The sequence below is a fragment of the Notamacropus eugenii genome, chromosome 2, assembly GCF_028372415.1.
Source record: "Notamacropus eugenii isolate mMacEug1 chromosome 2, mMacEug1.pri_v2, whole genome shotgun sequence".
In the NCBI taxonomy this organism is placed as follows: domain Eukaryota; kingdom Metazoa; phylum Chordata; class Mammalia; order Diprotodontia; family Macropodidae; genus Notamacropus; species Notamacropus eugenii.
In genome coordinates this window covers 18,896,318-18,917,834 of record NC_092873.1, presented here as the reverse complement: position 1 = coordinate 18,917,834, position 21,517 = coordinate 18,896,318, and the positions used below count along the sequence as shown (strand labels likewise).

General features: G+C 57.8%; 3 protein-coding genes across 3 annotated transcripts; 2 read left to right on the top strand and 1 right to left on the bottom strand.

Moving 5' to 3' along the window:
* Positions 1–391: 391 nt before the first annotated feature.
* On the top strand, positions 392–3,286 carry CD248 (CD248 molecule). The gene has a single exon (XM_072639178.1). It carries the CDS (start codon positions 444–446, stop codon positions 2,769–2,771), a length of 2,328 nt encoding a protein of 775 aa, XP_072495279.1. The 5' UTR covers positions 392–443; the 3' UTR covers positions 2,772–3,286.
* A 5,824-nt stretch (positions 3,287–9,110) lies between these two features.
* Positions 9,111–13,569, bottom strand: TMEM151A (transmembrane protein 151A). The gene is made up of 2 exons (XM_072639177.1): positions 13,382–13,569; positions 9,111–11,858 (listed from the first exon to the last, which is right to left on the bottom strand). The coding sequence occupies exons 1-2, from the start codon at positions 13,475–13,477 to the stop codon at positions 10,542–10,544; spliced, it is 1,413 nt and encodes a 470-aa protein (XP_072495278.1). The 5' UTR covers positions 13,478–13,569; the 3' UTR covers positions 9,111–10,541.
* Positions 13,570–16,010: 2,441 nt separating this feature from the next.
* On the top strand, positions 16,011–20,964 carry YIF1A (Yip1 interacting factor homolog A, membrane trafficking protein). Its single transcript, XM_072639175.1, has 8 exons — positions 16,011–16,257; positions 18,159–18,370; positions 18,873–18,977; positions 19,114–19,192; positions 19,326–19,383; positions 19,730–19,885; positions 20,192–20,285; positions 20,498–20,964. Exons 1-8 carry the CDS (start codon positions 16,227–16,229, stop codon positions 20,642–20,644), a joined length of 882 nt encoding a protein of 293 aa, XP_072495276.1. The 5' UTR covers positions 16,011–16,226; the 3' UTR covers positions 20,645–20,964.
* The last annotated feature ends 553 nt before the right edge of the window (positions 20,965–21,517 follow it).

Sequence of the window (21,517 nt, the reverse complement as noted above, 5' to 3'; positions counted from 1 at the left end):
CTGGTGGGGGCTGCCTGTCCACACTCCTTTACCCCTTGCTCCCCCTCAGTCCCTGGATTCCCTCAACCGGATGGCTTCCCCTCTCCCTGATATCTCACTGCACTTCTCTCCCCCTGTCTCCTCTTGTCCTGTCGGGTCCCTGCCTGTCCCCTCCTTTTCTCTCCTTTCTCTCTCTCACCTCCAGTCTCCTCCTCTCTCACACCTCTCCTCTCCTCCCTTCTCCCCTCTCTCTCCCGCCCAGGCTGTTTCCTGCTCTGGGTCCCTGGGGGGAGCAGGGGGAAGCTGGCAGCCTCCCCAGACTTTCCCTTACAAGGGCAGGGAACCGGGCCCCAAGTCCCGCCCCTCTCCCCCCTACACACCCCCTGCCTGGAGGCCCCAATCTCCTCCCCCTGTCAAGAGTGGCTGGTGGGGCCTGGCCAGGCTAGTCTGTCGGGGGGACAGCGATGCTGAGGTTACTCCTGGCCTGGGTGGCCCTGGGGCCCACCCTGGCTCAGGGTCCGGGGCCCACAGAGGAGGCTGCAGCCTCCTGTGGCCCAACCAGCTGCTACGTGGTCTTCTACAGACGCAGGACCTTCCTGGAGGCCTGGAGGGCCTGCCGCGAGTTAGGGGGCAACCTGGCCACCCCAAAGACCCCAGAGGAGGCCCAGCGAGTGGGTCTGCTGGCAGGCCGGAAAGCCGAGGAGGTCCCCAGCCAGCTGCTGTGGATTGGACTCCAGCGGCAACCCCGCCAGTGTCACCCGCAACGCCCTCTGCGGGGCTTCACCTGGACCACCGGGGACCAAGACACAGCTTTCACCAATTGGGCTTCGCCTGCTGGTCCCGGGGCCTGCCCAGCCTTGCGCTGTGTGGCCATGGAGGCTGGGAGCAGCCAGTTGTGGCGTGAGGGCTCCTGCACCCTGCCTGTGGACGGCTACCTGTGCCAGTTTGGTTTCGAAGCAGCCTGCCCAGCACTGGCCATCGAAGAGGGGCAGGAAGGCCCCACGCTGTACACCACGCCCTTCCAGCTGGTCACAGATGCCCTGGACTGGCTACCCTTTGGTTCTGTGGCTGACGTGCCCTGCCTGGAAGGGGGCAGCACCTCCCTGCTCTGTATGCAGAGGCCCGAGGGTGGCGTAGGCTGGTCCCGTGGGGGGCCAGTGTGCCCAGGTCCAAGGCCCGGGTTAGCTGGCTGCGCTCTGGATAACGGAGGCTGTGAGTATGAGTGTGTGGATGAGGCCGGGGGGAGAGTGTCCTGTCGCTGCGCTGAGGGGTTCCGGCTGGACAGCGATGGGCACAGCTGCGTGGACCCCTGCGTCGACGCCCCGTGTGAGCAGCAGTGTGAGCCCGGTGGGCCTGGAGGGTACAGCTGCCACTGTCGCCTCGGCTTCCGTCCGGCTGACGACGAGCCCCACCGCTGCCTGGACACAGATGAATGCCAAATCCCAGGCGTGTGCCAGCAGATGTGTGTCAACTACGTTGGAGGGTTTGAATGCTATTGCAGTGAAGGGCATGAGCTGGAGCCCGATGGCATCAGCTGCAGCCCCTTGGGAGCAGGGCAGGGGGCCCTGGGCGGGGAGACGCAGGAGGAGGAGGAGGAGGAGGAGGACGAGGACGAGGACGAGGACGAGGACGACGAGGCCTGGGACAGCTTCGATGGGGGCTGGACTGAGTCAGTGGGGCCCCTGTGGTTGGACCCCACAAGACCACCACTTGCCTTTGACCCGCCCTACAGACCCCTGCTTCCCCATATCAGCCCCCCTAGACATCCCTACCGACCCCCACTACTCTCTGTCACCCGGCCCCCCAGGCTTCCCTCCACACACTACCCACTGCCTCCAGCCCACTGGCTCCCCATGATCCCTGCGACCCGTCCCCCTCTGCCCCCAGACTACCAGCTCCCTGTCTTCTCTGCTACCCACCCTCCTGCTCATAAGCTTCCTGCCATCCTTGTTTCCCGACCCCCTTTGCCTCCAGTCCACAAACCTCCAGTGGGTTCCACCACCCACTTTCCCATGCCCCCTGCACACCAGCTCCCTGCCCACTCTGCCACCAAAACTCCTTTGCTGCCTACCCAGCATTTCCCTAGCCTTCCTACCAACCCTCCCCCTTTGCCTCCTCCTCACAGACCCCCTTCAGCCAGTGGTACCCATCGGCCTGTACCCTCTGCCCAGCAGCCCCTTCTGGTTTCTTCAACCAAACCTCCTCTAGCTTCTACCTCTCAACTTGCCTTGATCACGGCCCCCCACAGGCCTCTGCACCCAGCTCACTCATCTCCTGGGCTTGCTGCCACACAGTCCTCTCTCCGGCCCTCTCCCCCTCTTCCCCTTCCCACGGACCAGGCCCCACAGCCCCCCACTTCCCAATCACTCAGGCCCCAAACTTCATCCCCCCCAACCCCAGCCCCTTCTACTCCTAAAGTTCTCAGCAAGCTTCTAGCCTCTCCTGCCCCTTCTCCTCAGCCCCCAGGGACCCCTTCCCATCCCCCCAGCAGTCCCCCAGACCCTGGCCCAGCTCTGGACATTCTGGGACCCTCTTGGCCATCTCCCACAGCCCGGAGCAGGAGTCGCAGGGATGACCGTTGGCTGCTGGTGGCCCTCCTGGTGCCCACTTGTGTGTTTTTGGTGATTCTTTTAGCTGTAGGGATTGTGTACTGCACCCGCTCTGGGCCCCGAGCCCCCAACAAAAGCATTACAGACTGTTACCACTGGATCACAAACTCGGGGGCCAAAGGGGAGACTGAGCCCAAGGGGGGCAGCCTATCAGGGGTCATGACCTGCAGAACCAGTGTGTGATTGGTGGGAAGGAGGAGGACAGGAACCCCTCCTTCCTTGGACCTACAAGGAGCTAGCCCCTCTCCCATGGAACTGGGGGTAGGGAGACCCCTATTAGACTGAAGCCCAGGAAACTGCACCCCGGGACTGGTGGGGAAACCAGCTGTCCCCTTCGGCTCAAAGCTCACTACTACTCCCCGTAGGGTTGGGGGAACCCAGGTATGCTACCCCCCCCACCCCTAGCTCGCCTCTGTGGACACTGCTGCCTTTGACAAGACACACCTGGCCCAGTTCTCCTGCCAGGACCCAGGCATCAGCCCACTGCACTCATTGTGGGGCACCAGGCCTCTTGCTCTGCCCTGCCTTCTCTGCTCACACCTTTCCAATCCCTAGGCCCACCTGCAAGTCTCCCTACCCAGTGGAAATTGCTTGGCCCTAGGACCCTGTCAGGGCTCGGGGAGGCTTGGTGGGAGGGAACCTCACCTGGACTGGCCAGGTCCTGGAATATTTTCCAATAAATGGGGTGGTGACCCTTAGCTCTGCTTTTCATATGGGGGCTGGGGCCAGGACTGAGGCCCCCAGGAGGAGGGCCTAGAAGAGAGGCAGGCAAGAAAAGGCCCATGCCCAGAGACAGGGCATGGTGGGAGAACAGAGGAGGACAAAGTAGGGAGAAACAGAGTTTCTTGTTTCCTTCCCTCCAAGACTCAAAGAGTGTCTGGCATAGAGAGGTTGGGAAGGAGTGTTCCAGGATCAGGATTTGGAGGGACAAAGCACTTCGACAGTCAAAAGGCTGCACCCCAAGGACCTAGAAGGCCACATGTGGCCTCAAGACTGAAAGTTCCCCACCCCTGACTAGAATGAAAAACCTTACAAATGAGGAAACTGAGTCCCCAAGAGAGGTGGGGACCTCCCCAAGGTCACATGGTGTGGGCAGATCTGGGATTTGAACTCAGAAGTTTAGCACTCTGTTCTCATTCTGACCACCACAGGACTCTGGTCTGGGAAAGATAAACAGGGAGGCTGCGACAGAGATTTGGAGGGAAGTCGGGAACTGGGGCTTTGGACTTGGGGCTCCCTTATCTCCATGCTGCTGGGGAGTTCCCACTCCTCTCTCCTACATCTGGACAGATGTGAAAAAAAGGGGACCTGGGTGCCCCAGATGACATACTCTGCCCATTCTTTGCAGATTTGCTGAGTTTTATAGCCCAACGCTCTCTGGCTAGTTCCCACTTAACCCCGGGAGCCTGCCCTGTTTCCCCTTCTAGGTCAGGCACCCTGGACCAGGGACATTGCAGTGAAGGCCAAGCTTAGTAGAAAAGAGTGGAAGATGGCAGAAAGACACATTGGAGTTTGTTTCCAGCCCTGATTTGGCTGACCAGTCCTCAACAAACGCCTTCCCAGAGCCTAAGCCTTCCCAAGACTAAGGTCTTGGACCTCCTTAACTCACCCTCAGCTGAGAAGAAGGAGTGGGCCTAGGGAAATGGAGCTTTAGGAATTCAGGGGTCTGAGGAGGGAGAATCAGAGACTCCTGCCATTTCTGGACCTTGTTTTAGAGGGGGAAACTGAGGCACAAAGCAAGGAGAGCCTTGGTACAAGTTCAGGACCCAGCCTGGAGGGCTGATTTGTTTGGGCGGGGGGGAGTGTAGGCCAAGAGGGGAGGAGGCTGCGGCGCCTGGGTCCCCCACAGTCCCTGTAATTTCCCAATCCTAACATCTAGGGGTCTCTAATTACAAGCAGGGCTGAGAATCTCAGCCACAGCCCCGCCTCCTCCCCCTCCATCCCCTTCCCATGAGAGTGGGGATGGGAGCCTGAGAGACCCAGGTCTGTAGCAGAGGGAAGAGAGGGGACCTGGAGCACTCCCCCCCCCCCCCCCCCCCCCCCCCGCCCTAGCCTGGGATTTGCTTGGCCTTCACAAGGCAGACCAGAAGGTCCCCAGGGAGGCCTCCCTGAGGGCGTCTGGGAGGGGGAGGGGACAGGGCACAGCAGGGGAGTCTGAGCAGGGGCCAGGATGGGAGGGGGGCTGCTGAGGCCCCCAGCAGAGAGAAGGAGGGGCCTGGACCCAGGCTGCCTCTGCTCTCACGTTCCCCTAACTGAAACCAGACATGCCTCCAGACCCCAGATCCGGCCTAAGTTTCTAACGTGGGATTCCAGCCTGGAGCCTGATGGAGGAAGGAGGGGAGGAGGAGGAGGGAGAGAGAGGAGAGAGACAGAGACAGAAACAGAAAGGAGGGAGAGGAAGGAAGAGAGAAAAGGAAAAACAGACAGAAAGAAGGAGGAAGGGGAGAGAGAAGAGGAGAGACAGAGAAGTGGAGCGGAGAAGATGCCCCGCCCCCCCCCCTCACGTTCTTCACTGGTCCCAGGACAAGCTCTGGAGTCCGGGAGGCAGGAAGCCTGAGGAGGAGGGTCTGGGACACCGGGCGTTGGGGGTCGGGATGGCAGGAGAGGTCGTGCTCAAGGCTAGCCCGGGAGCCCGGGACAGGGATGAAGGAGGTTAGGGTTGAGTGGTGGGCTAGGAGGAGGACCCAGGGCCAGGACAGAGGAGAGGACAGCAGCCGAGGTAGGGAAAGGAGCAGAGGTCGGGGTAAGGGCAGGGACAGGGGACAGCTCCAGGGACCGCGGGAGCAGAGCTGGGCTGGCCAGGGGCAGAATCCGGGACAGGCCAGGACTAAGACCAGTCCAGAGGAAGGAATCAGGATTCGGGTCGTGGGTAGGGACAGGGACAGTGACAGGATAAGAGACAGGCAGGGATGGGAAAACAGCGACAGGGCCGAGGGTCGAAGGAGGGGATGAGGCAGAAACAGGAGTGGGCCGGGAGGAGGGGAAGAGGGAGGGGAGGCAACGGGCCTAGGTCTTGGACCAGGCCGGGACGCGGGGCCAGCGTCCGAGGGGCGTGCGTGGGGTCCTTCCCCTTTGGGCTCCAAAGACGCCTGGGGACGCCCCGAGGGCACCAAGGAGTTAACTCGGCCCAGGCCCGAGCTGGAGGGGGAGGGGCCCGGGAGGGGGCCGGGAGGGAGCCTCGGAGAGCTCTTTGTCATCCCCTAATGAGCACCAGATGCGGGGTGGCGTGCGGCCCCGAGCACTCGTCTCCTCCCCAACATCGGGTCCCGCCCCGAAACCCTGATTTTCTTCCATTGGAACCCACAGGCTCCACCCCCAGAAAACCGAGCCTCCGCAGCCCTCAGGCCCCGCCCCCTCTCTTAGGTTGTGGGGGAATGGTCTCGGATCCCCGACCCGGGCTCGGGGGACTCCAGAGCCGAAGGGTTTCGGAAGCTACCTAGCCCAGTCGGAGCAGGGATTCTCAATTGGGCGCCATTCTCCTTGCAGTCACCCCGTTACGGGGAGCTCACTCCCTACAGGGCTATTTCCCTGATTGTTGGGGAATTTTCTAGTCCCGGGCACGGTGTTTTGCTCCAACGAGCCAAGCAGAACCCGTCTGAACTTTTCTCTTTTCTAGGGACCCCCCCCCCCATCCCGCTCAGCTCCTGGGGAGCAGGTCAAACAGTCCAGATTTGGGCGAACGAAAATTTCACGCAGTTCAACAAACATTTATTGTGCGCCTACGGGAGTGGGGTAAACTAGGCCAGACAGCTGGGGGCGGGGCGGGGCTCCGGTGCCCCCGACAGTGAGCCTTTGTCGCCACCGCCTGCTCACACTGCCTCCATCAGCCAGGTATCCGGCCGCGCTCAGCCCCAGCTCACTGCACACGGATGCCTGCCACGCAGGGGCTGATGTCAGCGGATGCCCTGGAGCTTCAGCCGAGCTGCGGTCGGGCCTGTCACTTTCACCTAGGTAACATCTCTCAGACACGCCCCCTCTGTCCTCTGACACCGCTACCCTCTAGTGTGGACCCTCCCCATCCCATGGCTGCTGGGCGCGGGGGGCAGTCCTGTGTGCCTCAGGTTTCTCCCCACTCCACTCCGTCCTCCATTCAGCCGTTAATGGGATCCGTAAAGCCTGTGTTTGACCACCGCGCCACTCCTTAATGAACGCCAATGGTTCCAAAGCTACATCTGGGCTTCAAAGCCCCCTGCTCCCTCTACATCCTCTTCTATCCAGGGTCTTGGCCTCCTGACTGTGTGGTCTCTGGTCTCTTCTGACTGCAGGCATTGTCTCCAGCCATTCCCCCTGTCTGGGGGATTTTCCCCCCCATTCCTTGACGTCCCAGCTAAGACCCCTTCCTTACAGGAAGCCCTCCCAATCCCCCTTCATTCTAGTGCCTTTTTCTTTCACTTCCATTTCTCTCGCACACAGCTTGTTTGTACTATAGGTTTGTTTCTTTATAGCCTCCCACATTGGATTGAAAACTCCTGGAGAGCAGCAGCTGTCTTTTGTATTCCCAGGGCTTAATACCGGTTCTGGCCAGCACTTAGTAGGTGTTTCATAAAGTTTGACTGACTGACTGATTTGTTCCAGGTCACACAAGTGGCCAAACTAGAATTCCAGCTTAGGACTGCCAGATTCCAAATCCTGCAGTGCAGCATACTGCTGTATGCTTTGACTTGGTTTTTCCAGTGCCTGGCACAGGGGCAGCACACAGTAGGTACTCAATAAATGCTTTGATTATGGGGGGCAACTAGCCACTGGCTAGTGTTTAAAGGACAGGACTCTCTAACCTAGCTAGGGGAGGCCTGGGAGACTTGGGGCTTCCCCGTAGATGGCATGTTGGTTGACCCAAGTACCAGGGCATCAAAAATCACTGGGAAGCTTCATGGTCACCACTACCTTTAGAGCTAGAAGAGAATTTAGAGACCACTTCTTGTCCTAGAGAAAGCAACTGAGACCCAGAGAGAACTGACCAGTCCAAAGTCCCACAGGTCACAATTGGTAGAATTTGCACCCAGAGTGGAGCAGGGTGTTTCACCTCTGTTCCAGCCTCCTCTTCCTGCCACTCACCCGCTGATACGAGCTGGAAAAATCCTGGGAGATCTAATCCAGTTTCATTCTATTGATGGGGAAACTGAGGCTACCAGAGGAAAAGTGAGTTGACCAAGGTCACACAGTAGAGGACCCAAGCCCAGCAGCATCTCATCTAACAATGCTTGTTCTCGGTGTCCTGACCGGGGGACCTCTGGCTCCTAACTCTCTCACAGCATGAAGTGGATGGTCTGTATCTCCATTGCCCTGCCTCTTGGAGGGGCCAGACATGTGTACAACCATCCATGTGTCTGCCAAAGACCTGGAGAGAGCCCTTGGAGTCTCTGCGCTATTGACCTCAGCTTCCCCATCTGTAAAATAAATTGGGATGAAACAGGGAGTCTGCCAGGCCCCTCTACACTCTAGTAGTCCCTGTTCAAAGGTCCCTTCTAGCCAGAGCAGGGATTGGCATGGGACAGCTGGGCCTTTAATCTTTTTACTGGACTGGCCAGGTCTCCAGCCTAGCCCTGGGCTGCCTTCCCTCTGAGGTGGGCTGCCTGGTCTGAGGAATGGGCTCCCAGGATGACCACTTTCCCCTCCCCTGTATCTATCCTTTATAGCTCTGTCCTCTGTCCTGGAGCTCTTCCTCATTCTTTTCATCTTCTGGAATTGGAGGAAACCTAACTGTCTCCTGAAGATGTCGGATGTTGGCCCCACAGCTGACTAGCCTTTCTCTCCCACCTGTGACATGAGTCAAGAGGGCCAGCTCAGCACATGCCCTGCCACCCTCAGCCACCTCCAGAGTCGTTCAGCAAGCCTCCCTCCTTTTTAATGTTTCCTCCAGGCTGGGTCCGCATCTGCATGACCTCAAGGCCCTGCTCCCTCTTGTGATCCCTGGCTCCAAGATCACTGCCTATGTCTTCCTCAAACATGCACAAGAGCACCTATCCCTTATGTCTTCTCTGATATACCTAAACGGAGTCTGCCCTAGTTCCTCAGGTTCCTGGTTATGGCTCTGCATTCAACTCTGACCTACTGTGCTCTCAGTTCTAAGACCCCTCCTAACTCTGACATTCCCTGTTCTAAGATTCCTCCCCAGTTCTCTGACACTAGATGTCCTAAGTATAAAGTTCTATATCCTATGTGAAGGGAAGCCCAGAGTTCTGGCTTGCTCTGCTGTGACTAGAAACAGCCTCCCTATAGACAACATTCCTCGCTAGGGGCTGCCTCACCTTTTCCCTTGCCTGCCTAGTCTAGATGAGAAGCAAGGCAAATATCTCTCGGTGGGCCTTCCCCTTCCCTTCCAGGTCACTGGCTTGCATCCCTGGAGAGGACCACATGAAGCCCTCCACAGAGACTGAGAGAGGAGGGGTGGCCAGGCACCAGAGTCAGAGGAGAGCTGCCTCTAGTCCTGGCCTCAGTTTTCCCTTTTCCTCAACTTATTGTGAACCTCCCCTGGCTCCTCTTTTTGGCCCAGCCCTCAGAAACCAGGAGCTGAAGCACAGCTGTTTCATACCTTTTATTTGTCCCTTGTAGTCTGTAACCCTCATCCTGGGCTGATGCCCAGGTTTCCCCAGAAGGGGTGGTAGAGTACTGCTAGAGGGTTCTCCCAGGAACGTGTGACATCCAGACAACCCTTGGACAGGAAAAGGAATCGTCCAAGGAGAGAGAGACATCTCCAGCTATGCCAGGGTCCACCCGGGGGACGGGGACATTAAAGAAGGGAGGGGGCTTTCAGAGCCTTCAGTGGCCCACATGCTGCCCCAGTTCCCCCCCCACCCCATAGGTGGGGTAGAGAAGACAGTTGAGAAAGAGCATCATGACAAAGGAGAGGAGAGGGGAAAATGTGTCCCATCGGAGAGAACAGGAAGGAGGCAGGTGGAAAGGGGCAGGAGGAAAAAGACAAGCAATGCTGACCTTTGAGGGCCTCCTGGTGAGGGAATGGGGTGCTAGGGGCTGAGAGCTTCAGGAAGAGGCTGAGAAGGGGCCTCCTGGGGAGACTGAGTGTTTGGATGCCAAGTGGAAGGGAGACAGTATGAACTGGAGAGAGGTAGGATTGCGGCCCACCTCCTGCCACCTTATTCCACCGCCCCTCCCTATCAGGGCACCTAGGTAAGTGCCTCCTGGGTTGGCTCTAATCCCCCTAGCCTGTGCTGGAAGGCTAGCCAGCTCTGAGATCATAGGAGCTGATGTGGTTCTGGCAGAGGTGGGGTCTGCAGAAGGCCTCTGATTCTGGTACTGGTTGTCACCAGTACTGACCCCTAGGGTCATAGTCATAGGCCATTGGGCGAGGTCTTCTGGGCCAGCTGGGTCAAGCCTCTCTTCACCCCCCTTCCCCCATTCCTCTCCTTTTGTGCTTCTCTGAGGATAGAACTGTAAGGGAGAGGGGTGGGGCGCTGTCCCCAAAGAACCAAGGAAGCAGAAGTTTGGGGGGGAACAGAGCTCTCAGCTCCCAGTTCAGGGGGGGCTTCCCTTTGCCCTGGCTTGAATTTCTTGGCAGCCACTTCTAGTCCCAACTACAAAGGGGATATTTTCCTGGGGGTAAATGAGCCCTCGGCCCCAAGAGGAGCAAACATTTCCCTAGAAACCCCCACACCCCACCCCAAGACAGCCTCAGTACTTGTTCTGGTCACCAATAGCGAGGACTCAGATGGTCCCTTAGCTTTAAGGGAAAGAATGCCCTCAGGAGAGAGGGAACAAGTGGTGACTGAGGGAAGGTCTGCTTCGCTGCCACCTTGCTCATTCCCAGTCCCTTCCCCTAGATGAACAGAAGCACTGGCACCTGGGCATGGGTTTCTACAGACACTGGACTATTGCTCCTCTAGATGCCTGGTGCTTTTGCCCTTTTGGTTTATACAGAATCAATCCCTCATCTTGGTTCTGGGTGTGTGACTCCTGTGCCCTATAGCCACAACACCTGTCTTTTGCTTAAGAAGCTCAGATTGCATCTTGCCCACCCCCCCGGCAACCTCCATCTCCATGAACGATGAGAACAGGGAAGTAAAGAGCATCCTGGTAGCAGGGGGGGCTCTCCAAGGGCTCTGTGTCCTCCCCCCGACGACCCAGTGGCCCCCCACTCAGACTTCGGAAAACCCCTGTCGTGGCCCGGCTCCCACCTCCCAGAGAGAGACGGCTTCGGCTGAAGGGCAGGCGAGGTCCACTGGCCCGGGACGGGGGCAGCGAGTTGCTGCTGACGGAGCGGCGACAGCGTTGGCAGCCTCTGAGGTAGGCCGTGGGGCCAGGGCCCATCAACATGGCCTCTGAGTAGCTGGGCACTAGCTGCCGATTGGAGCAAATGTGCCACTCCAGTTCTGTGAAGTCCACAGTGGCTACTCGGGAAAGTGATGGGCCTCCAGGGGCATGGCCAGGTGGGGGTGAAGTGGCCCCAAACAGCTTCTCCACCTGGTAGTGGACATGGGCCGTGCCATAGGCAGCCACCACACGGAGAGGCCATGATAGCGTGGCCACAGATACCAGCCAGAAGACCCAGGCCCGGGCATACCAGGGGGGGCTGCGGGGATCTGCAAACACCATCAGTGACTCTCGGAAGTCCACATCCTTCAGATGCATCCCTTCCCGGGCCTCCAGGTAGTCATCAAGGCCCTCATTGGCACCGAAGAAGCGGGCCCTCTGAGTAAGGTACGCTGCCTCAGCTTCTGCACTCCCAAAGCTGAAACATTTGGTAAAGCGCAGGCGGGTAGCCGGATGGTCTGACAGCCCCACCAGCTCTTTGGACACATCTCGGACACCATGGGCAGAATAGTCGAACTCGCCCCGTGCTGTCCGACTATCGGCCCGCTCGTGGTAGACCTGGGTGGTGGTGTATGCATCACCATTGCGGTAGCGGGTTATCTGTCTGGTTCTTCGAACATAATGGTAGCTGGTGGCCTTCCACCAGACACAGGGCGGGGCCTGCTGGAGGCGACGAATCAAGGCCAGCACTGTGACCACATCTGTGCGTGGTGCCCTGGAGGCCCTCATGTGACAGTGCCAGCACTCAGCCAGGTAGAGGAGGTAGAGGAGAGAGACAAACGCCAGTGGGATGTATAGGTAGCCATCCGAGCAGGGGCTGGCCTGGTAGGTGGCAGGGGTCCCATGGGAAAGGCCAGTACCGATGGCCAGCCGGGGTACAGTGGCCAGCCAGCACCAGGCCACCACGGCCCCACACGAATGGATGAGGAGGGTTAACAGCAGGCACTTCCAATGGGACTCCCGACAAAGGGAAACTCCCAAAGACTGCTTCAGGGGCCGCTGCTGTGGGGGGGGGAGTGGGGGAGGAGGAGGCGTGGGAAAGAGAACAGGAAGAAAGAGAGAGAGAGAGAGAGAGAGAGAGAAGGAGGTGGCAGTCAGGCTGGCACAGAAACCAAAGGAGGCTGGGGGAAAGGGACCCTTTTCTGCCACCCTAGGGCTGAGAGAGAATTCCAGAAAGGGGACAGAGATGGGAGCAGGGGAAGGACAGAACAGGAAAGGAGGTGGCAAGTCTGGGGACCAGACAAATAGGCCTGGGGGTTGGGAGAGCAGCCGATGGATCTATCAGTGCAATGGGGAGGAGGGATTCAACAGACAAGCTGGGTTTGTTGGTCAGTTCATCCCACTCCTTCCTCCCCCGCTTCCAATTCTCCTGGGAAAGGCTGGTCCACCCAAGAGAACACCTGGCAAACCCTCTGCCTAGCTGAACTCCTGGAGAGCCTTGTCCTCCTCAAGTTCCAGATCCCCTCCCCATCAAACACACACCACATCACACCACACTACACCACACCACATATTGAGGGGAAAAGGACTGGAAATAAAGGCAGATATGCCTAAGGAGAAGGGAGATAGGGGCTGAGTGTGTGGAGGTGGCTAAGGGAAAGGAAGATGAGAGAACAGAAGGCAAAAAGAAGACAGAAGAAGCAGGGACTAGGGATGAGAACATGATGATGACTCCCCAAGCATTTGCAGGGGAAACAACCCCAGCAACCCCCTTCCATACACATTCACACAATGGGGTGAGAGAAGGCCAAGAGAGGCCCAAGGAGAGAAAACCTCTCCCATCATGGACACTGCATCCCTCAGGTCTCACACACTGCCTGTAGATAACACGCACATAACATGCATACACACAACTTAGACACACAAACCTCCATACACATAACCCCCCCAATCTTCCAACCTTGGTACACTGCAAAAGCTGCCTGTCTCAGTCTCCCTGATTCTGGGTAGGTCCCAGGGGGAAACCCTGGGGGTCAATGCCATTTCCTCCTGCTGCCCACAACCCTCAGAGCCTCATTCCTCTCCTTACCTCCCCCCTTCCTCCTCCCCTTGGGGGAGGAGGGGTTAGAGCAGCAGGTAAAATCCAGAGGTTTCTCCCTTGTCCTCCCTCTCCCCGCCTCCTCCTCCCTGACTCCTGCCTCAGCCTCAGCCCCAGACTTCGTGCTGCATTGCAGGCTGGGGCTCCTGAGCCAACAATGAGAGGAAAAGGGGTGACCCTGTCCTGGGGGGACCTAAGCCCCACTCCCTGAGCCCCTTCCACCCAAGCCGCCCCCTCTGGCCAATTAAGGAGGGTGAGTGGTGGCTTCCTCTTGCCCTGACGTCATGGGATGGGGGCGGGGTCGAACCTGGGGGTGTACTTGGGGCTGAGGACCCCCATTCCCCCCAATTTTCTGCAGCAGGGGAATGGCCAAGAAAGCCACACCTCCAGCCCTCAGGGATCTTCGCAGGGCGTCTCGGGGGGAGGGGTTGACCAATGGCATCGCGGTTCTATGTGCGGGCCCTGTACGTTGCCCCCCGTTATTTACCTCTTCCCTCAGCGGCTCCCCGTCTGGTATGAGCGTGGGCACCTCCCCGCCTTCGCCGCCGCCGTCTACGCCGCCTTCTGCCTCTCCTTGGGGCATCGTGTCCGTGCCGTCACCTCCAGGGGCCCGGTCATGATAAGGGAGATGGGCCCCAGGCGAGGGGCATCCGCTCGCCTCGGCGGCCGCGGAGGGAGTGCTGAGCCAGAGCCCAGCCCCGCCCGCCCGCTGACTCCGCCCCCGCTGCACCGGCGGGCGCCGCCGGGAGCGCCTGGCACCAAAGCCCAACCTTCGCCCCTCCCCGCCTGCCCCACCCTCCCCGAGAGTATCAGAGCCCGCCTCTCTAGCAAGTCTCCTCAGTATGTGTGTATGGGGGGAGCACAGAGAGCAAAACACTTCCTTCACGCCAGGCTCCTTCCTCTCCCCTCCTCCTCCTCTTCTTTCTCCTCCCTCCTCCTGCGGTCCCTTGTCTCTAGCACTCCCCTCCCTGAGGTTTTGGCTGGGGTGGGGGTGTCAGGACTGGGAGGTTTGGGTATCAGCTGGTTGGAGGCTCTCAGAAAACAAATTAAAACCCTGGGAACTCGCTGCAGCACTCCCCCCCCCCCTCCCCCCTGCACATCTTGTCCTACGGTCTCCCACTCTGCGGGCCCCAGAGGGACAGTCAGGGAAAGGCCAGTGGCAAACACTAGGTGCTTTAGGCCGCGATGGGGCAGAGACACACTGCGGGGCTGTGATGCTAAGGGCATTAGACCCAACCCTTAAGGAGCTTGGCGTCTCTGATGACAGGACTGAGTTCTCCATTTCTTCCCCCACCCCCCACCACCTCCAGGCTCCCGGACTTTGGATCCAGTCAGGCCAAGATGATTTTCTATGATAGGATCCTGCCGGGGTTCTGGGCTCACAGCTCAGTCCTGGGGATTTTGGAGTCCAGATTTCAGTTCTGTCTTTATATTCGCAGCAAAGTGCCCCGCACACAGCAGGCACTTAATGTTTACTGATTGATCACTGGACTCAGCTCAGACAGGTTTTTTTCTTGATCCTTTTTATTTATTCCACTCACATTTATTAAGCACCTACTACTAGCTCTGTGTTGGGTGCTGGGAATACACCAAAACAGACCCTGCCTTCAAGAATTTCACAATCTAAAGCGGAGGGGAAGGGGGGATTCAATATGCGAACAACTATGTGGGAACAGCTCAGAGCTGACTCTGTGGGAAGGAGCCTGCAGACTTCGAAGAGGAGAATGAACTGCTCTCTCCAGGTATTTGAAGGTCAGCCTTACAAACGACAGCTCGGCTTTGTTCTGCTTGGCTCCAAAGGTCAGAACTGGGAGTAATTAATGGGGCTGGTTTCGTTTAATATGTGGAAAACCTCCCTAAGCAGTTGTTCAAAGCAGGCTAGGCTGCTGAGGGGGAAGGTATGAGTTCTCCAATACTTGAAGTCTGTAAACAAGGCCTGGGTGACCACTGGCTGGGAATATTGCCAAGAGGTTGCTGGTTTAGAACTAGATGCATTCTGAGGCCCCTTCCGACTCAGATTCTTCGGGAACACTCATTTCAGCACTAGGACAGCTCCCAGGTCTTCAGGACAGGAGGTGACCCCATAGGATGCCCTGAGAAGTCAAGTCAACAACCATTTTCTCAGTGTTTACTGTGAGCCAGGCTGGACGCTAGAAGCACTGCAGGGGACCAGGGAAGGTCTGAGGGCTGGCCAAAGGCAGATGCCAGTCCGAACTGAAAGACTTCCATTTACACCAGCTGTATCTGAGCCCCAGGGCACTCGCTCCGCCCAGCTCATGGGCTTGGCTGTGACATCTCCCCTAGTTCCCACTTCTGGGGAGAGCTCCTTATTCATGGTAAAGCTCCAGGTCCTGGGAGGGGAGTGGCCCTGCGGAGGAGCGGGGTATGTGGGGAGCAGGCCATGTGTCCTCTCTCCTGAGCCTTACCCGCACTACCTCTCACAAAGCGGCAAAGAGAGTGTGCAAAGAGAGAGCTTTGTGAACCTTAAGGCCGGAGCTGGGAGGGAAAAGGGGAGAAGGGGTGAGTGGCAGGGAGCAGGGAAATCAGGAGTGGTAGGAAGGGTAGAGAGAAAACTCGACAAAGGAAGCAGGGGCGGGGGAGGGGGTGGGGAGAAGGGGGAAGGGGAGGAGGTGGGAAAGAAGGGAAAAGTAGAGCGCGGAAGGGGAAGGAGGAGAAAAGTTAGAGAGAAGAGGGAGGGAAGGAGCAGCGGGAAAAGAGGGAAGGAAAAGAGAGAGAGAGGTGAAGGTCAAGGGGAGAAGGAGGGGAAAGGGAGAAGCAAAGGAAAAAGGGAGGGGTGAAGAGCAAGGAGAGAAGAGGAAGAGGAAGAAAGGAGAGGACGCCGGAGCGAGAGCAAGGCCAAGGCAGTAGAAGCTCCCAGGTGTCTGGCCCCGCCCCCTCCCCCCTCCTACCGCCTATGCAGTCGTGGCACAGAGACCTTCATCCGCTCCATTGCGCAGACTCCTTACGACTCCTCTAAGCCACTCAATCCAGACAAGCTCATTGGATTGTTTTGTCACGTTGGGACCGTCCTATTGTCCAATCAGGCAGCCGAGCTGTTGGCTCCGCCCCTCCGCAGCTTCCGGAAGTCAGGTTTCATCGAATCCAAGGCTTGATGAGAAGCCAATAGCCAATGGAGAAAGGGGGCGGTGCACCTATCACGTGGAGCGGTGGCCAATGAGAGGCGGAGAGAGTGACGTTATGGCCATGGCGGCTGCGGCTAGTCCGCGGGAAGACGTGTCCGGCGGCCGGTAGTGGCAGTTGGCTTCCTGAGCCCGCGGCCGCGACACCATTAGCTTTCCTGCCCAGGCCTCGCGGCGGTAGGCGTCTCGCTCATGGCGTATCACTCGGGGTACGGGGCCCAAGGTGAGCGCGGGGCGGCACGGGCAGGGGCCGGGGCCGGCCAGGAAGCCGGCGCCCTACGTCCGCCGAAGGGACGGGGCCTGCGGGGCCGGGCCGTGACGTCAACGCGAGGGTTCTTACCTTTGCCCCCATCCCCATCCCCCTGCCAGGCCTCAGGAACCCCCGAGGATCCTGAGTGTTCCCGACCGGACTAGGCTTGCGTAGCCACGGGCACGGGGCACGGGGAGCTCACTAGCTGACAAAGAAGTGGCCCATCCCCAGGCAGAACAGTTCTGATGAACTGGAGGCCCTTGTTTGGGTGGCACGTAAAGCTGCCGGGGGCGAAGCCGGCAGAGCCTGGCCACTTACTTCTCCTGATGCCCTTTGATCTTCTGTGCCCCCGCAGCCCTGACATCCCCTGTTCTAAGGCCTTCCCAGCCCTGACATCCCTTGTTCTAAAGCCCTTCCCAGCCCTGACATCCCCTGTTCTAAGGCCCCCCCCAGCCCTGACATCCCCTGTTCTAAGGCCTTCCCAGCCCTGACATCCCCTGTTCTAAAGCCCTTCCCAGCCCTGACATCCCCTGATCTGTGCCCTCCCAGCCCTGACATCCCCTGTTCTAAGGCCCTCCCAGCCCTGCCATTCCCTGTTCAAGGGCCCTCCCAGCCCTGACATCCCCTGTTCTAAAGCCCTTCCTAGCCCTTCCACCCCCTTCTCTAAGGCCCCTTTCAGCTATGATATCCCCAGTTCTAAGGGCCCTCAAAGATGTCTCTCCTCTGTAGACATAACTCTAGTCCTCAAACTTTACTTTCCCACAGTTGCCCCACAAGTACACATGTCACCCCTAAATTTATATCCCCTTTCTCCCAGTGCTCCTTCCAGGGCCACTATAATGATTCCTTTCTAAATAAACTCTCTCCTTCAGGCTAAATATCCCCAGTTCATTCACAGGAGGCCGGCTTTTTGATCATTTTCCTCTCTACTCTGTTGTCTGGATGCCTTTAGCCCAGGAACACCCTTCTTCAATTTGGGCCAAGCAATTCAAATTGGACTGTCTAGTCCACCCCTCGTTTTGCAGATGTCCAAAGTGGATCAGCCAAGGGCTGGATCCAACATACCCACCCTCGTCCTGGGCCATGTACCCTGCAACCTGGGGCTGCTGGAAGGCAGAGTTGTCTAAGCCATGGACCCATCTCATGGCCATGTTGTTCATGGGTGAACACATGAAAGAGCCAAGAGGGGGATCCAGACAGAAAAACTGAAGAAGCCCCTGTGCTTGGTCCAGCCCCTGGCACATAGCAAAGGTTAAATAAATATCTTCTCTGTCTCTTTGAGGAGATTCTAGAGCTCAAATGCAGAGTGGATGGCAAGGCCTGGACATCTAAAGGGAAGCCTTAGGGGCATGGGCACTTCCTGGGCAGGGCAGAGACTAAGCCCTGGTAGTCCTCCATCCCTTCCATGCTTCCTGGGGTCAGGGTGTCCAGGAGGCCACAAGGATGTGGGGAGTTGTCTTCTTGTGTCCTTTGGGGGCTGGGCTTTCCCTCATTATCCCGTCATTGTTCACACAGTCGTTCTGGCTTTCCTTTCCCTCTGCATCCATTTCTATAAGTCTTTCCACACACCATGACACAATTCCATTCATTCAGTTCCCGTGTTGTCCTTTGTTAACCATATCCCAAGTCTTGGCCACTGGGGAAAGAGTTGCTGTCAGTTCTTGGCAGGTATGGAGCCCTTGGCTTTGGAGCCTGTTCCATCTGGGTCAGACAGGCTCTCCTTGCTTGGATGACCCCTTGGACATGTGGTGGAGAGGATTTCAGGTCAGCTTGGCCTTGCTGGTGTCTGTGGTTCCTTCCAGCCCAGATCTGTTAAGTTACTGCTTCAGGGCCTTTCACTCTGCCATCTACCCTTTCTCTTTTCTCCCCTTCAGGCTCCAAGCACCGAGTCAGGGCAGCCCCAGAGCCACCTCCACTCTTTGATGACACCAGTAGTGGCTACCCAGCTCAACCTGGTGCTTACCCATCACAGGGCTCAGATGTGGCCTTCAATGTCAACCACCTGCTTGGGGATCCCGTGGCCAATGTCGCCATGGCCTATGGCAGCTCCATTGCCTCCCAGGGCAAGGACATGATGCACAAAGAGGTAAGTGATCTCTGAGGCCCTGGAGCCTGCAGCTTTACAGCTGGAATGGGCTCTTTAGGGGATGTTGGATCTGCTTCAGCCCTTTTGACAGATAAGGAAACTGAGGCCTGGGCACATCAGGTCCCTTGTCCAAGGGTTTGCAAGCTCCCTCCGCTGATCTGCCCTGACTTCCTAGGGCTCTTCAGGGGACTGACTCGTGGTCACAGGCCTAGGATAGGGCTAAGGCAGAGGCACTGCAAGAAGCCTGTGGAAATACGGCCTGATTAGAGAGAAAGGAACTGAATTCAATTCTGCTTCTGTGGCTCCCTGCCTTGAGCAGCTTATTTCTTGCAGTTTTAGTTTTCTCCTTTATAAAATAAAAGAGTCTGACTTGATGGTCTCCAAGGTGTCCTCCCACTCTGGCTTTCCTGGCCCTTCCCAGTCCTGGCCTTCCTGGTTCCGTGTTGGAACCATCTTGGCCCCAGATGCCTCACTTCTCCCCTCAGTAACCTCTCTTTTCCAGCTTCACCGGTTTGTGTCCATGAACAAGCTCAAACACTTCTTTGCGGTGGACACCTCCTATGTGGCCAGGAAGCTGAGCCTGCTCGTCTTCCCATACACACACCAGGTGAGGTGACGTCGGCCCCTGACCTGGCCCCTGGCCTCTCTGGGGCTCTTAGTTCCCCTTGGGCCGGGAGAATGTGCCTTTAGCTCAGCCGTTTCCTGGGCCCTGACATTGTCTCTCTGTTATCTCTGCCCCTGAGAACTGGGAGGTTCAGTACAGCCGGGACGTGCCTCTCCCTCCTCGGCAGGACCTCAATGCCCCCGACCTCTACATCCCCAGTGAGTATCAGTCCTGGGAGAGGGAAAGGGTCTGATGATAAGGTGGGCTGGTGGGGATGGGTAGAGGGGAGCCTGATGCCTTGCCAGGGCTGGGGAGGGGGCCTGCACTGAGGCTCTGCATGTCTCTCTGCAGCAATGGCCTTTATCACATACATCCTCCTGGCTGGGATGGCGCTGGGGATTCAGAAAAGGTTGGTCCTCACCCCTCACCACCCCCCTCCTGGGACCCTGGCTGGGGACACTCTCTGACCCTTGGAATTGGGAGAGGACAGGCATGATCAGGAAAAAAGGGTCATTGATCTTCCACTCACTGCCCCCTCCCCCACCCCAGAGAGAACTGTCCCTAGGAACAAAGACTTGCAGTTAAGCAACAAACTAACCCCTTGTCCATGTCTGAGAAGTATGCCTCATTCCATACCTGTCATCCACCACCTCTGTCAGAGGGCTGAGGTCTCTGAGTCTGATAGCTCATGCCGTGCTTCCCCTGGGCAGTCTGAGGAGCAGGGCCTCCCCAAACCCCACCCCACTCTACACCAGGTTTTCCCCCGAGGTGCTTGGCCTGTGTGCGAGCACAGCCTTGGTGTGGGTCGTCATCGAGGTGCTGGCCCTGCTTCTTGGCCTCTACCTGGCCACAGTCCGCAGTGATCTGGGTACCTTCCACCTGCTTGCCTACAGTGGCTATAAATATGTGGGGTGAGTTTCATGCCTGGGGATGAGGAAGAGGGTGGGCAGTGGAACAACACAGGGCTAGGCCTGGGCCAGACTGGACAGGGCGGAGCTTGGAGGGCTTTAGAACAGGGAATGTCAGAGTTCAGGAAACCAGAGAATATCTGTTTAACTCTCTCATTTGACTAATGGGGAATCCAAGACCCAGGGAGGAAAAACTGGCTTGCTGGGTAGTGTTGCCCTTACAACAAGTCCGGTTGTGGACCCGACCCCCTGGCCCACCGTCAGGCCTGGGCCACCCAAGGGTCCTGATTGTCCTCTTCTGCTCCCTAGCATGATCCTGAGCGTACTCACTGGATTGCTTTTCGGCAGTGATGGCTACTACGTGGCCCTGGCCTGGACCTCGGTTGCCCTCATGTATTTCATTGTGAGTCCTGAGACCTGGGGCATATTGGCCTGCTCAGCCTTCACCCCCACCTCTGCCCTCCTCCCTGCTCCCCCCTCACAGGGAGCATCAGATTATGAGGAAGATGGGCATGTGACAAGGCATGTCCTGGGGGAAGGGCCCTCACTCAGCTTGGGTCTGGTCCCTGCCCTCTTCCCTTTCCCCGACCCCTCCTGAAGGTCTGTCTTCCACAGGTGCGCTCACTGCGAATGACCTCTATGGGCACTGATGGGGTAGGGGGTCCTGCCCCCCGGCAGCGCCTCCAGCTCTACCTGACTCTGGCTGAGGCTGCCTTCCAGCCAATGATTATCTACTGGCTGACCTTTCACCTGGTCCGGTGACCCTGTGATTGGGGTCTCCCCTCCTCCCCAAAGAAGACTGATGAAGATGATGATGATGGTTTTTGGCCTGTATATTGAAGATTTTAATTGCTTCAGCCACATCTGTCCCCTCATTCCTGGGAATAAGGCTCTGGACAGGACCTTAAAATGGTCTGAGGAGGTGGGAAGGCAGAGGAGCCCTTGGGGCCTGCAACCTGGGAGGGACCCCATTAGATGCCTCCTGTCTCTGGAGCAGCTGCTCCAGGGGCGGCTCCAGTTAAGTTAGCTAAGAGGAGCTAACATTTTTTTCAGGCCTCAGTTAAAGCTTGCTATGCGTTTTACATATGTTGTCTTACTTGGTGCTCAATCTTGCCCAGACAGGAGGGAGGGAGACCAGCAGCTCACCAGGCACACTCAGCCAGGGTCCCCAAGCCCAGTGCTATCCCAGAGATGGGGTCTCTGATTAATTTGACTCCCCTGTCCTTTTCTGGCCCTGCTACTCCACTCTTTTCCCTCCTGTGAGCTCCGGCAGGGCCAGAGGCAGCCCTGGGAGGTGAGGCCATCCAAGCCCCTCTGAGGGAAGAGGCTAGATTCTTGCTCCTAATCCCAAGTAGGGCAAGAAGGCCCCAAAGGTAAGCAGGGCTGGCAGATGGGCTTCCAATCAGCTTGGGGCTTGTTTTGTTCAGTCCTCTGGGCCTCGTCCTACCCCCAAAGAAGCATCAAGGGGTTCAGAGCTGAAACATCTGGCCCAGTGCCCTTGTTCTATTGAGGAGAAAACAGGCACATAGGAAGGAAGCCAAGGCCACACAAGTAGGAAGCAGGAGAGCTAGAATTTGTACCCAGGTCCCCTAACTCTGAATCTGGTGATCCATCAACTCCACTGGGAACCCTGTA